This window comes from Falco biarmicus, chromosome 13 (assembly GCF_023638135.1).
Source record: "Falco biarmicus isolate bFalBia1 chromosome 13, bFalBia1.pri, whole genome shotgun sequence".
NCBI classification, from domain to species: Eukaryota; Metazoa; Chordata; class Aves; order Falconiformes; family Falconidae; genus Falco; species Falco biarmicus.
In genome coordinates this window covers 29745736-29759757 of record NC_079300.1, presented here as the reverse complement: position 1 = coordinate 29759757, position 14022 = coordinate 29745736, and the positions used below count along the sequence as shown (strand labels likewise).

General features: G+C 49.3%; 1 protein-coding gene across 1 annotated transcript; it reads right to left on the bottom strand.

Moving 5' to 3' along the window:
• Positions 1 to 955: 955 nt before the first annotated feature.
• On the bottom strand, positions 956 to 13645 carry ILKAP (ILK associated serine/threonine phosphatase). The gene is made up of 12 exons (XM_056358782.1): positions 13492 to 13645; positions 12668 to 12733; positions 12190 to 12246; positions 11030 to 11149; positions 10027 to 10153; positions 8892 to 8998; positions 8320 to 8413; positions 6347 to 6434; positions 4916 to 5037; positions 3089 to 3208; positions 1604 to 1685; positions 956 to 1387 (listed from the first exon to the last, which is right to left on the bottom strand). The coding sequence occupies exons 1-12, from the start codon at positions 13535 to 13537 to the stop codon at positions 1247 to 1249; spliced, it is 1170 nt and encodes a 389-aa protein (XP_056214757.1). The 5' UTR covers positions 13538 to 13645; the 3' UTR covers positions 956 to 1246.
• Positions 13646 to 14022: the final 377 nt, after the last annotated feature.

The following is a 14022-nucleotide window of genomic DNA, read 5'->3' as shown; positions in this document are numbered from 1 at the left end:
AACTGACTTCTGCTGTAGCAGAAATAGATTAAAGATGGTCAAGCCACCTGTCCCAAACAGGATGGTTTTTGTGTGCTCAAGAAAACAGCCCAGGATGTGGGACCAACCATCTCCCAAAGCTCCAGGGAACATAGGGAACAGGAAAGAACCCAGGTAGCCCCACAACCTTGTGCCAGACTATGCACAGAACAGCAGGCACCACCTGCACCAACCTGCCCAACCTCTCTCTAGGACTTCCTCATGCAGAGCAAGAAGCCTGTGCAAGAAACCACTGCACAGATCCACTGGCTCATCTCCCTCACTGCACCATCTCAACCACTGGACAGGAGAGTTGCATAATCCAGAATTTTAAGTGCTTTGGTAGTCCAATCTGTTTAGCTTTCACACTGTCCTTTGGTCTTAAGCCAAATTCTTTCTGGAAAACAGCACACTGACTCTGCAGCAACAGCTGGTAGAGGAATGGGGACGGGATGAGATACCAGACACCTAATAGCAACAAGTACTGAAAACACGAGATGCCTACTCCTCAGATAGCAACACAGACAAGCACAGAGCCTGCCCTGATCTCAGCTGCCTGGCAGGTCCCTTTGGTGAAAACATTTTCCCAATAAACATCAAGAGCAAACCACAGCCACTTTTGCTGCATCAACAACTGGGATAAGACCCCAATGTTTTCTGCAAGCAGAAGGACAGTACACAAGCACCTTCACTCAGCTGCATGCAACCTCACAAGCCAGCTTCAGAACCAAAAGATTTCCTTCCCAGCACTAAGAGGACAGTCCACACCATAGCCCTGGGGTACAGCACAGTCTGTACAGTGCAGCATGACCAGGAGATTCCATGGAGTTCTAAGAGCTTGGGACTGTCCCAGGGCCTCATACAAAGCTCAAAAAAATGAACAGCACAACTGCACCATTTGGAACAGCTGGCAGAGTTCATGCCCACAGACGCCTGCTCTTGCTAGCACCTCTGCCAAATGGATTTATTTGGTTTGCCAAGACATTCACGGGGGGTTGACAGGACACGAGATTTCCACATAGGCTGATCCATTGTGGCAGCCACTTAGAAAACACTGCTAGCCAAGTGACCTAAAACTACTAGAAAAAAACCAAACAAACAAACTTTATTTACACTGAAGGGCACACAGCAGGACCCTCCCTCCCCCGGCCACACATGCATGTGCACAAACTTCTTCCTTCCCTTACATCCGCTGCAAGCTGGGGATCCTGCTGCCACACCTCATCTTTTAGTGCTCTATCCGGACTACCATGACGGTGACGTTGTCTGCTGACCCTCGCTGTACTGCCTTGTTGGCCAGTCTGTTACACGCAGCTTCGTATCTAGCATCTGCTTCTAGCTTCCCTTCTCTTGTTTGGATGTTCTTATCCTGTTGGGATGAAGAAAGATGATGCTCATTGCTCCCACCAAAGTGTGTACGTGCAAGCACATAGTAATTTCCAAGCATCAGGAAGCAAAATGAATAAGGACAACTTCAGGTATAAGGGAGGTTACCCTGGTAGAAGTACATTTCTGCAAGTCAGAGTCATTCCATTTCACGTCCCCTGCACTGACAAACCCAGTCCCCATGCTGCCTTCTCCTCACCTCCAGACAGGACACAATGAAGTTCACAGCTTCTTCTGGTGTAAAGACTTTAAAGAGGCCATCACATGCTATCAGAATGAACCTGGAAATTAAGCAAAAGACAGGTTCCAAGGCTGAACCTTTGGCTCCCCAGTTACAGTAAAATCCCTCCAAGCTATTTTATGAGTACCCATGCTCCAATCCAAAGGGAAGATGCCACAGAGCTCATCTGAAAATCCCTCTGAAGCACCAGAAGGCCTTTGTTGCTCCAGAATCCACCATTCACAGGGCTGAGGCAATTCAAAGTACAGGCCAGGGAGCCAGGCAAACAATGTAAGACCTAGATCAGGACACCCTGACAGTCCTACCGACACCGCACTATTAGGCAAGACCACACCCTGATGGAAAGCTCTGTTATTTCTCTAGGAACTGCTACTTTCCTTTAAGTCCTTTTCATTCACGTATTTTTCCTGTGAAGCAGCCAATGTAAGGAAATAGATAAACACAGACAGCTTAATACCCTATGTGCATCCCTTTAAATCCTTTATGTTTCCATGGTTCCGAGGTGTGCAATAACTTAATTTAAACAGAAATATTTGGAAGGAAAGCAAGCAGCTTAACCCAGAAAGAGGCGTAACTGTGATCGGAAAACTCTGCCACAAGGTATTGCTGTGGGCTGCAGAAGGCTGAGGGGGTACAAAGCCCAAGGCAACGCGAGCTGCCTCCCAGCTCCCCACCAGAGGACAGGGGAGACAGCCTGCTGTACACTCCCTGCCTGCACAGGTTGTATTAACCAGGAGCCCTAAACACAGTCACTGGACAAGGAAAACTACAACCATCCCACAGAGGTGGCCAGCCTGCCAGAGCAGCACATGTCTCTGAAGACATCATTTCAGAGCCTGATGCTCAAAATATCTTTAGAAATATTCTAGTGGATCACTTGATACAGAACTCTAATCCCAGAAAAAGCAGCAGTACTGGGTTACACTCTCACCTCAGAGAGCCTGCAGGGCCATACTGACATGAAAGCTCACAGCACTTTGTCATTGCCAATCTCATGTTAGAAAAGTATCCCAATTCTCCAAACATCAGAGACAAATGCAATGGCATCTGCAGGCACAACGACTGCTAGAAACAACACTTGGACAGGACGGGGACCCAAGAATTCTAGCCTTAACCAACTGCCTGAACACTGGTGTGTGAACTTATTCAGAGCATGAAGGAAGTCTTAGGCTCGTGTATGTTATCACTGCTGCAAGGCCAGGTTCACCAACAGGAGCCTTCACAGTATCTTGGCAGAGTGAGACAGCAGCATTATCCCATTATACCAATTAGGAACAGGAGCAGAGAGATGTCAGCAGTGAGACCATCCTCTGATTCCCGGTGATCAGTCTGAAGTGCCTTGGCCCTAACAGCAGAGCATACAGGGTTGTGCAGCTTGTGTTACTTCCACTGAGCAGAGCTCAGATGCAGCCAAACCCCTTGTGCGTGGGGGGCATACTTTACCTGTCGTTGTGCGTGAGTTGGCAGCGTTTGATATCTGGCACAGAGATAACACCACAGCGTTTGTACTGGCCATCCCCAATGGAGCGGGAAACCTCCAGCACTCCTAGGACTCTTCCATCCCTGCACAAGGAAAGGAAACATTGAGAGCCCTCCCCACGCACAGATCTCACTGCACTGCCTGACAGGGACACTCTCCATGGTGCGTTTAGCTACCTCATACAAATTCTGACCCACTTCCCCAACAGGTCCAGATCCTCCCTTCAGTCTCCTTGCCTTTCTGCACGTGTGTGTGAAGCTCTGGGAAACAAGTGGAGAGGGGCCTACTCAAGGCCTACTTAGCTAGCAAGCCAGGGAAGTAAGAGTTACATGCTGAGCTGAACTCCTGGAGGTGGAAGTTTGAATTCACAGATATTTTTTTTGCAAGGTATCTAGCAAACTGCATTTCAACAGAAGCACAGAGTGGCAGCAGGCAAGACCAGGCCTGAGCCAGCAGCCCCTCCTGTGCTCTGCTTATCAGGACTCCAACACCTACAGAGTGGCTCAACTGGGGGCAGTTCCAGAGAGTGAAAACCATGACACTTTCTCCTGACCACTTGGTCTTTACTAACCACTGATCGCAGCAACCAGTTCTGTGAAACTCGAGTTACAGTCCTCCTTGGGAAGCAGTTTTGTTTACTAAATTTTTCTAAGTAACTGAGTGCTGTCCCAACAGTAGCAGCTTCCCACACTCTACCTTTCCAACAATCAAGCATCTTCTCCCCCAAAAGGTTCTTTATGCACCCTGGAAAGACACAAGCTCATTCATCTTGTATTCCAACCAGCCCCGCTTGAAGTAAAAGCAAGCGGCAAGGCACATCACAAAGACCTAATGCTCATACACTTTGAGACTTAACTCTTGAGTCCAACATACTGACCCACAAGCAGCGGGAGAGGCTCCCAGGCAGCCAGGGAGGTGTTCCCCCTGTTCTGAAGAGAGCTAACAGACACTGGCCCATCACATTCTTGTGTGCAAAGATAGATCAGTGCTAAGCATAAGCAGCAGCATGTGCTCCCCAGAGATAAAGGGAACAAGGCTCTCCAGACACAGTAGCAGGACAGAACTGAGCCACCCCTCCCTACCCTAAGGGGCATTCTGCCTCCACAGGCACTAAGACACTTCACCTGCACCAAGTCCTCTCTCATGAGGATGCCGTTAAACAAAGAAACAGCCTTCAAAGAAGGGAGAGAACCTAGCCAGGCACAGCTGCTGTGTTTAGCACCCGCTGCCCAAACCGCCATGCACACCTACATGCACAGGAACATTAACATAATTCTGCTCTGCCTCCATAAACCTCCCTCCAGTAGACTGCCTCAGTGCACCAGCTAACTCCTAGGGGAGCAATAGCAACTGACATAGAGGGCTCCTTGTGCCCTCTCAAACCGCCCCCCCCCCCTTACAGGGCCAGGAAGGAGAGTGCTGATGCTGCAAGCGAGTTTTGTCCAATGCCACAGAGTGCAGCAAGTGGTAACTTCCTAAACAATCAAGTCCAGCTCTGCAGGGCAAGCTTAAGCATGTCCATGCTTGCATCACACTGTCAGGCTTTCACATGGGTTCCTGCCTTTGCAGTATTGTAAGCCCCCAGGGAAACCAGCCCCCATCAACCAACTCAAGCCCCTGAATCCTAGATATCTCAGGCACCACTATGCCTCCCACAGGCAGCAACAGATTCTCTCTGGGCTCTCACTAGCGTGCACGCTGGTGTCAGAAAAACTCCAGAAACACAGTGCTCAGTCCCGAAGTTGGGCCCAGAGTTTAGATTTGCTTGCTTACACTCTTTAGACACTTACCTGACATTTCCTCCAGCTTTCTGTATCCGCATACGCTCCTCGTATTGGGTGGGATTGTGCTCCTTACTGAGGCTTAAGGCTGAGTGTTTCTGACTCTCTTCATTATAACGACACAGAATCGCCTGTGCTGACAAAAGACCCTCATGAGTCAACAACAACAAAATGGCAGCAAGAACTTCTTGAGAAGGAGCTGCAAGCTGTAGTGAATGGATTTACATCTGGCCAGTGACTGGTCACCAGCAGTATTCCTCATGGCTCAGTCCTAGGGCCAGGGCTGTTCAATATTTTTATCAGTGATCTGGATGCAGGAGTTGAATGCACCATTACTAATTTTACTCACAATACCAAACTGGGAGCTGCTGTTGTCTCTCTTGAGGGACAGGAAGCCTTGCAGAGGGATCTAGATAGATTGGAGCATTGGGCAACAATCAATGGCATAAAATTTATTAAGTGCAAGTGCAGATTCCATGCCCGAGATGGAATAACACCAGGCACAAGCATCAACTGGGAGAGGAGTGGCTGGTGAGCAGCCCTGCAGAAAGGGCTCTGGGGGTGCGGGTGGCAGCAGGCTCAACAGGAGCCAGCGGTGTGCCCTGGCAGCCAAGAGGGCGACCCGCAGCTGGGGGTGCATCAAACACAGCGTCACCGGCCAGTCAGGAGAGGGGACTGTCCCGCTGTGTTCAGCCTTGTGTGGGCTCACCATGTGCAGTTCTGGGGCCCACCATCTAAAAAGGATGTTAAGGCACTTTAATGCATGCAGGGGAGGGCAACAGAGCTGGTGACACGGCTGGAAGGCATGCCCTACAAGGAGCAGCTGCAGAATCTGCATTTGTCTAGTTTGGAGGAAAGGAGGCCAAGGGGCAACTTCATTGCACTCTATGGCTTCCTGAGAAGGGGTTACGGAGAGGTGTATTGATGTCTTTTCCCTGGGATCCAGTGACAGGATGCACGGGAATGGTTCAAAGCTGTGCCATGGGAGGTTCAGACCGGATATTAGGAAGCATTTCTTTACTGAGACGGTGGTCACACACTTGAATAGGCTTCCTTAGAGATGGTCGATGCCCCAGGCCTGTCAGTGTTTAACAGACATTTGGACAATGCCCTTAATAACACGCTTTAACTTTTGGTCAGCCCTGAATTGGTCAGGCAGTTGGACTAGATCATCATTGTAGGTCCCTTCCAACTGAAATATTCTATTCTAGATACTGCGAGATATTTAGTGCCACCAAGAGAGAGCTACCACACACAGCTGTTTTACACTATGAGAGACAACACAGAAGTACCCTGCACCCACCCAAAACAAGATGCTTTGTAGAAACAGCTGGGGAGCTCATGGCAACTGGAACATCCCACAAACACCTTGCCCTTCAGGGTGAATGAAGCTCTCTGAGGAGCTGAGATGCCAGCAGTGGGCTTCTCCATTCTGCTTACCCGGCTGTCCCCGAGGTTGGCTATGTAGAGAACATTGTCAACAGCCAGGACACAAGTAGCTGTGGAGCCATCCTTCCATGCTGGCTTCCTGAAGGGAATGATAATGAGATTACTAAGTAGGGAAAACTATGTTTAAAAAGTTAGGCACAGAGTGCTCCTGGGGACAGAAGGAAGTGTCATGTGCCACCATGGAGCAGTCAACTAGCACAAGCCCCCAGCAGCTGCCTGCAAGCAGCTAGGGAAACTGTTGGTGGTAAATAGTGAGCTGGATGAGGACAGAGGAGTCGCACAGAGTGCCACTTTCTAAATGCGTAGCAAATGCCCAACTGGTTCAAAAACTGCCAGCCAGTCTCCCCACACCACCCCTTCCTCACACTCAGCTCCCAGGAAAGCTCACCTGTGGCTGGACAGGCTCAGCCCCAGTGACTGCCCAGAAGCTACAGCATCATGAGCAAACAAGCACCCCAAACTCCTCAGGAGGCTCCTTTGCAGCAAAAGGAAGGCACAGCCAGGACTGCAGCAGAGCTGCCTTTCTTTTGGCTTTTATTTCCCTTCCTTTTTTCACAGTACCCCTGCCCACCCACCTCAGTCCTCACCACCCCACCTCAGCAGCGACACAACTCATTCAGCCACTCTCCTGATATTTCACTTGCTGTAGTTAAGCTTGTATCTCTAGAGCTCCAGGTAAAATGAGAAGTGTTTATTAGGTTACAGCTGTCAGGCTAGTCCTCCCCACAATGAAGCCCAGCTATGATGCCGCTATTTAGCGAAAGCAGCTTTCAGAGGCTGATTCCTAGACATATTTCATCCAGTTTCTCCTAACTTTGAAGGTGTGGCTGAATGAAAATCATTCATCTCATCATCAATACAGCTATAGCTAGTGATCCTTTGTAGCACCTTTGTCCCAAGTCACATTTCTGACCAAACAGAGACTGGTTTGGGAATGACACATGTGATGGACCCAGTGAAGCTTTTTTCTTTTGCCTGGTCAAAATTGTTGATCTGGTTAGGCTTAAGAGTCTGAAATTTTCTTGAAATGGAAAGTTTGCAGGGAATCTCAGAATCAGATGCATCAACAGTCTTCTCCATCTGTGTACAGATGTCACTATCAAATTGGAAAAAAACCCCACCAAACGAACAAAACCACACATGTGTAAAGGACCGGTAACAAAGTGACTGTATTTTAAATACAGTCCACACCTTCCCTAGTCCACATAGTTGGTGCATAAGTTCAGCAGAGACTTAGAGAAGGTGAGGGTGTTTGTACTCAAAACCCTGCTGGGAGGCAGGCTGGCATTTATTCCATGAAAAGTAGTTGCTGTGCTTTTCAGCTTCATTTTCAACCAACCTGTTAGAAACAAGCTTAAGGTGAGGGACATTCTTCATCAACATCTCTGTTTTCAAAAGAGGTGAAGAAATCAAGATTTAAAGTTAGATTGGGGGAGTGAAGTTCTTCAACACAGGGCATTAGAAACAACCTCAGAGATGTGCTCCAGCCTGGCAATCTCCTACTCACTAACAGGAATGCAGCCCTAAAGAAAGCTGCACACACCAACCAGAACAGTACCACTTTACAGATGCCCTCCTGCCACACTTTGATGCCAGCAACACAGAGATGCCATCTCAGGCAGTAAGTCACATCAACAACATGGTAAGTCTTTCAAAGGAAGGCAAACAATGCCCTGGTAAGGAGAGAGGTGCATTCTTGGTCATGTTTTGGTTCCTTCCTTTATCACAAACATGTATTTTAGTCTCAAGAGTGCTACAGATCACTCATCACAGAGTAAGACCAAAACATGCTGTGACCTTGCTCTAGCAGGCACTCAGCTGGCAGTTACAGCCTGGCACAGCCGCGCTTATGGGGTTTCGCCAAAGCATAGACACAACTCAAGGTTTCCCCTGCCCTGCTCAGAACCAAGGCCTGTGAGATGCAAGCTAAGAAATACAAACACATGGGAAACATTTACACTTACTGGCTGGATGCCTGCTTTAGAAACTCTTCATCTGTGTGTTTGAAGGTGTCCAGAAGGCATCTCTTCACAGTTTTCTCCACGCTGACTATCTCACCTGTCAGACAGGGAAAACAGCAACTAAGCTCCAGCTAAAACACATCTGAACTATTCCAGTCCCTCCCTTCACACATGCAACATTTAACCAGGCAGTGCACCTCTCACACCTTGAGCAGAGAAGCTAGGGCACATACTGCGCTCATGCTACCAAAAATCTGTGTGGTAGCATGCACAGAGAATTTATGACAAAACCCTCTCCCCCACAGGTGTATTTTCACTGGAAGTGGTACTGCCAAAACTGGCAACAATGCATCTGACATTTGCTTAGCAGTTCACAACTGGCTACTTGTACCCTTGTGCCAAAAAGGCTTCCATCCCTCTTCCCCAGGAGACAGCACAGTCTCACAAGCCCACTAGGAATAAGAGATGGGAACTGTAGAACTATGCCCAAACAAATCAGTTTCCCTGTCTACTGCCATAATGTCAAGGCAGAAAAGGCAATGGTTGTCCTCCAGCCCTTATTCCACTCCTCTCACCTTTAGGAAATTTCTTAATCAGGTTTTGGTGCAGATTCTGTGCCGCAAATTTTGAGGCTCGGACTCCCCCATGGCCATCAAAAACAGCAAAGTACGAGACTCGTGTGCTGTGAGGGAACAAAGAGTAGCAGAAAGGGGCTAAGAAAGGCCATTAGCCTGAGGATGGAGTCAAGTATATTGACATCCTGCCCTGTGTCACCCAGACTGAATAAATACTGCACTCCAAGGCACAAAGGTAGCAAGTCTCTACTCTAAGCTCACATGTTCAAGCATTTACACACCTTACATGTGTAAGCACTGAGCTGAGCACTTTCTTGTAATTTTCCACCCCTCAAAAAATGAAAGGCAGAAGAGAGGTTTATAGACCACAACTTGGCATAAAAGCAGCTACACATTTCACCTCAAGGGCACTGCAAATCCCCAGCGCTACACAGATATCAGTCCAACCAATCCAAATGTTTTTTCCATGCCTAAACATGTTGAAACTATGCTACAAGCAAGAAATTCATATCCCTCAGCACATGACGCTCTCAAGACAATACTAGTTCAGAAGGTAAATACAGTATCAGGATGATGCTTGAGCACTCTTTTAAATACACACCCTCCCCCTTACACACACTTATATGAGTTAATTTGTTAAAAGATTTAAAATTTTCAAACAAGACGGTTCCAATATATGTTTTCTCTTCTTTAAGTGTTCTCCACTGCCACAGTTTGGGTTTTACACACTATAAAATCCCCAAGGCAAGGTCTGTTTACTTATAATTAACCGAGGGTCTCTAAACATTCATGCTTACATTTGGGTAACAGAGGCTCAATATCCAGAGTTATTGGGCCCTCACAATGCTTGTGAAGTTAGTGACTGAATCCACTGAGCACCATGCAAGGAGCCATGTACGTAATAGATATTTGTACATAACAGTCCTGTGATTTGTCCAAGAACACAGTTAACGAGTCCACCAGGTCTCCAAATAACAAACCCAAACCACACACCACAATGCAGGTGTAATCAAGAGCATTAGCTGCTCATAGCTAAAGGATCATATCATGGGCTTAGCTGAAGTAAGCTGGAGCTCCTTCAACCCTGTGATGGCTGTCAACCACAGCTTTACTCTGGCAGTTGGGTCCCACTTACATTTGGGAGGGCAGAGGCTGGCATTCCTCGCTGATATCGTTTAAGATGACATGGGCATCCTGCATGTCTTCCCTTTCGCCCTTCCTCTCTGCAACGTAACCCTTCAATCCAAGAATGCCCACTGACCCTAAAGGGGAACAAAGCAGACACACGCATGCAAATCAAACTCCTGTCTCCTCAGCTCAAGGTAACAAACAGCACTTTTCAGCTTTCAGAACCCTATCTCGGCACTGCAGAGAAGTACAGCTGCCACCCTGCAACAAAACATCTGGCACCTTCTGCTGAACAGGATATATTTACTTTGTAACATGGGTTTTTAAGTGCCACCAAGGCCAGCAGCTATAAAAGCAGCTTGCCCCCATTTTGACAGGCAGCTGCAGCCAAGCAGGACTGCTAGGCATCAGACAGAGCTCTTAGCACCATGGCAGGGGTCAGGACAGGGCAAGTATGTGGCACTGAATCTGCAGATTAAACAAAGCACAGCTTTAAAGAAAGTGCTGAGGACAAGAAACCAGTCTGCTGTTTCCAGAACACATCTGTTTTTCCTTTGTACCCCTGAACACATCTTATTCCCAAAACATCAACATAACACATGGGCACATGCACTGAAGTCAAATGCCCGGTATGTAACAGCAAGTCTCTCTGGCTTTCTTAGCAGCTGCCCAGTGAAGATCTGTGGAAGTGGTGCGGCTCTAGCCTTCCAGAGGTTTCACAACCAATCCCCCTCTTGGCAGCACAGGAACTTAACCTGCAAACACAGAGCCACTTGCTGCTCAGCTTCTGCCACTTCTTACCAGCAGGGCTAGTAAGAAGGCCCAGGTGAGGGCGGCAGAGCGCTGGGGAGCTTGAGGAGCTTCCACAGACCACCATAGCAGTTTGCTCCCTGTGAGAGACTGAAAACGCAGGCCGACTGAAGAACCAAAGCTTAGCTTTGGTCTGGACTTACTCAGCCCAATGTCAAAAGTACAAATCGAGTACATTTGTTTTCAAACTGTCTGAAAACCTTTACAAACTTTCTTTTCCACAAGTTCTTCCCTGCCATTCTTCTCTTCTTCCTCTAAGGATTTTCTTTTCTCCCCTTTCCTGTGGCTCCCTGCTGAGACCTGCTCAGTAGCACTGGAGGCTGAAAGAAAGCAAAAACACAGGCAAATGAAGTCTTCCAGCTCTGGCTTACTGGCATAAATTCAGCAGCAAGTCTTATATTGAAGTACTTTCAGGAGCACAGGCTTGCACACTCACACAGTACAAAGTGGCCAGAGTCACTACTGAACAAGACATACTAACTGACCACAACATGCATACACCACTCAGCACGTACAACCTGTGGTACACATTGTTGTCTAACCCAGCAAGCACCAATTTGATCACTTCCCGTTGTGCAACCCTACCTCAGGCACAGTACATTTGTGTTTGGCTGGCAGGCTGATGATTCTTCCTACCAACTCACGGTTTGTTTCTTAGCTATCAGCCTTTTTTGCAAACATTTCAGGTTGGAACCCTTTCAGGTCTTTAATTTTATTATTGTTGTTATATGTGTCAATAAATTGTGCCCACAATAATGAAATAAATGTATTTTATTACTCTCAATGTGCATATTTGTTAGGAGTTTCAGAAGACAGGTTACAAATTAAAGCTAGCAAGCAAAGTATGACTCCCACAATGTCAGAATCCTAGATTTTTCCTTCTGGACAATTGTTCTCATACGGTATAGTGAATTATCTCACCTCCTCCCAGGTGTGGCTGCATGCAGAAAGCCTTGCCAGACCAGCAGTCTGGCTTTGAAGATATTTACAGCCAGGAACGAGAAGGCAGTCTGTGCCCACAGCAGAAAAGCAACAAAAGCCAGACACTGGCAGCACCAGGCCAGCACTGGCTTTGCTCTTTGCAATCACAAACTTTCACTCCCAAAGTAGGGAGCATTCAGGCACAGACAACAGCAAAAGACACCAAGGGACATACTTCTAGGAACAGACCTAAGCTTACTTCTGAAGAGTCAGAATCTCAATTTAAACAATCAGGGTGCAAACAGATTGCCATAACCAGTGTCAGCCAACCCGGACACCAGGTCAACTTGCCATGCATCCAAAACAACAGACTCTATCAGTGGGTTTTCCTGAAAAGAACAGGTCAGCAGAGGCTTGGTGAGCTGACACAGCTCCCTACCTGTGTCACCACTGCTGGCTGGTGGAAGATCATCGAAGAGTAAAGAGCCTCCTTTTCCTGGAGTACAAGAAAAAGGCAAGAATAACTAAATACCTTTGTTCCTTTGAGGGAATAATGCTCTCTGTACACCCCTCTTGGGGTGAGGAAATTATAAAATGCCAGTTTATCAAAGCAAGCCAAATTTCAACTTCTGTTACTGGATGGTGGAGGCAAACTCAGGTCTTATATTTGTTTCAGGAAACATTTATATGGAATGTATTATGGAATATATGTGGAACATCTATAACATTCTGGTTATCCTAAGAAAAAAAAAAAAAAAAAAGATGAGGAAAGTAGCTACTCTGCACGTCAGTGCTGATAACACCACTGTCTTTATCCTGTCTAACAAAGAAAAAGGTTTACACAAGTTTCATCTCAAGAGCTGCTGATGCAGAAAGCACAGGAAGCCAAAGTAAAGGCAGGCACAGAGCACCCATACCTGAGTCAGCACTGCTTGCTGGTGGGAGATCATCAAAGAGCAGAGGCCCTTTCTGGGCTTCCTTCCCTGTAAGACACCAGGGCAGAGTGAGGATCTGCTGCAGGCATTTGCTGGGTGGCTTCTGGAAGGGCTGCCCCACCAGGCGAGCACAGGTGAGGTAAACAAAGGACAGCCATGGACCTTTCTTCCATCTTTAATATAGGCACATCCTACATGAGCAAAACAACTGCCTGCCTGGGGATGATGTGAATTTTTATCTTGAAAACAACCATTTAAAATTTGTTTTTTTTAACTAGCAACCCATTCAACTTGCATTAACAGCCCTCCGCAGCCCGATTAAGATTAAGGATGGGAGGGTCCCAGAAAGCACCGTATTATTTCTGGTAACATCATTACAGCCCTCCACAAAGCCACGAGCTGCAGAGGGGAAAGGCTCCGGCATGGCCTAAGCCGCGCGGGCAGCGCTCTGCATCTGAGCGAGTCCCCTGGCAAGAAGAAAACCACAAAAAAACCCCAAACCCTGTAATTCCTCCCGCGATTGCTAACTGCCCCCCTCCCACCCCGCACCCCCTGCTCCACCCTTCAGGCGCTGGGAGCCCGCAGCCGCTGCTGGCTGCCGCCCCGGGCGCGCTCCCGGTACCGGCAGGTCAGCTGGTCGCGGGGCCGCCGCCTTCTCCCGGCGGGGCTGGGGGCCCACGGCCGCGCGGGGCAGGCCCGGCAGGGCCCCGCGACCAGTCAGGCCGTGCCTGGGCCAGGCCCCGCCCCGGGGCCGCGCGGGGCGGAGCAGGGATTGGGCGCCCGCCCTGGGGGTCGCGATCCCTCACCCGCCGCCGAGGAACCGGGCTCCGGGAGGTCCCCGAACAGATCCATGCCGCCGCCGTGCCGGCAGCACCGCCGCCAAGGCCGCTTCCTCCTGCCCGGAGGCCGCCCCGCCCCCCGAGCTGCCAATTTCCCCGGGAAGCCAACCAGCGGCCGCGGAAGGGCCGGAAGCGGCCGCACGCCTCGGCGGTGGTGGGGCGGCAGCGGAAGGCCGCTGTTGGGCGCGCTCCGCGAGGTGCGTATCCACCGCCTGCCGGGCGGTGGCGCGGCGCCTTTTCCGCCAATGGAAATTCGGAGCCACCCGGCCAGTCCGTCCCGTTGCCTCGCGCCAGACTGACCAATCCCACGGCGGGGCGGGGCGGTCGGAAGGGGGTGCGCGCACGCGCCCAGCCCCCGCCCCCCTGTGCTCACCAAAGGCTGGCAGGGGCGGGAAGGACGCTCAGCGCCACCTAGCGGCGCAGGCCGGTACCGGTGCGGCCCGGCGGCTCTGCGGGGCCGGTACCCGGCGCCCTGGCGGGCCCAACAGCGGCTCAGCA

What these genes read in the sequence shown, in the direction of transcription:
- ILKAP (XM_056358782.1), bottom strand. Translation starts at nt 13,537, where the DNA reads ATGGATCTGTTCGGGGACCTCCCGGAGCCCGGTTCCTCGGCGGCGG. An exon ending in GCCCGGTTCCTCGGCGGCGG is followed by an intron (nt 12,734 to 13,491) that starts GTGAGGGATCGC and finishes GGTGTCTTACAG; the next exon opens with GGAAGGAAGCCCAGAAAGGG. An exon ending in AGCAAGCAGTGCTGACTCAG is followed by an intron (nt 12,247 to 12,667) that starts GTATGGGTGCTC and finishes CTTGTACTCCAG; the next exon opens with GAAAAGGAGGCTCTTTACTC.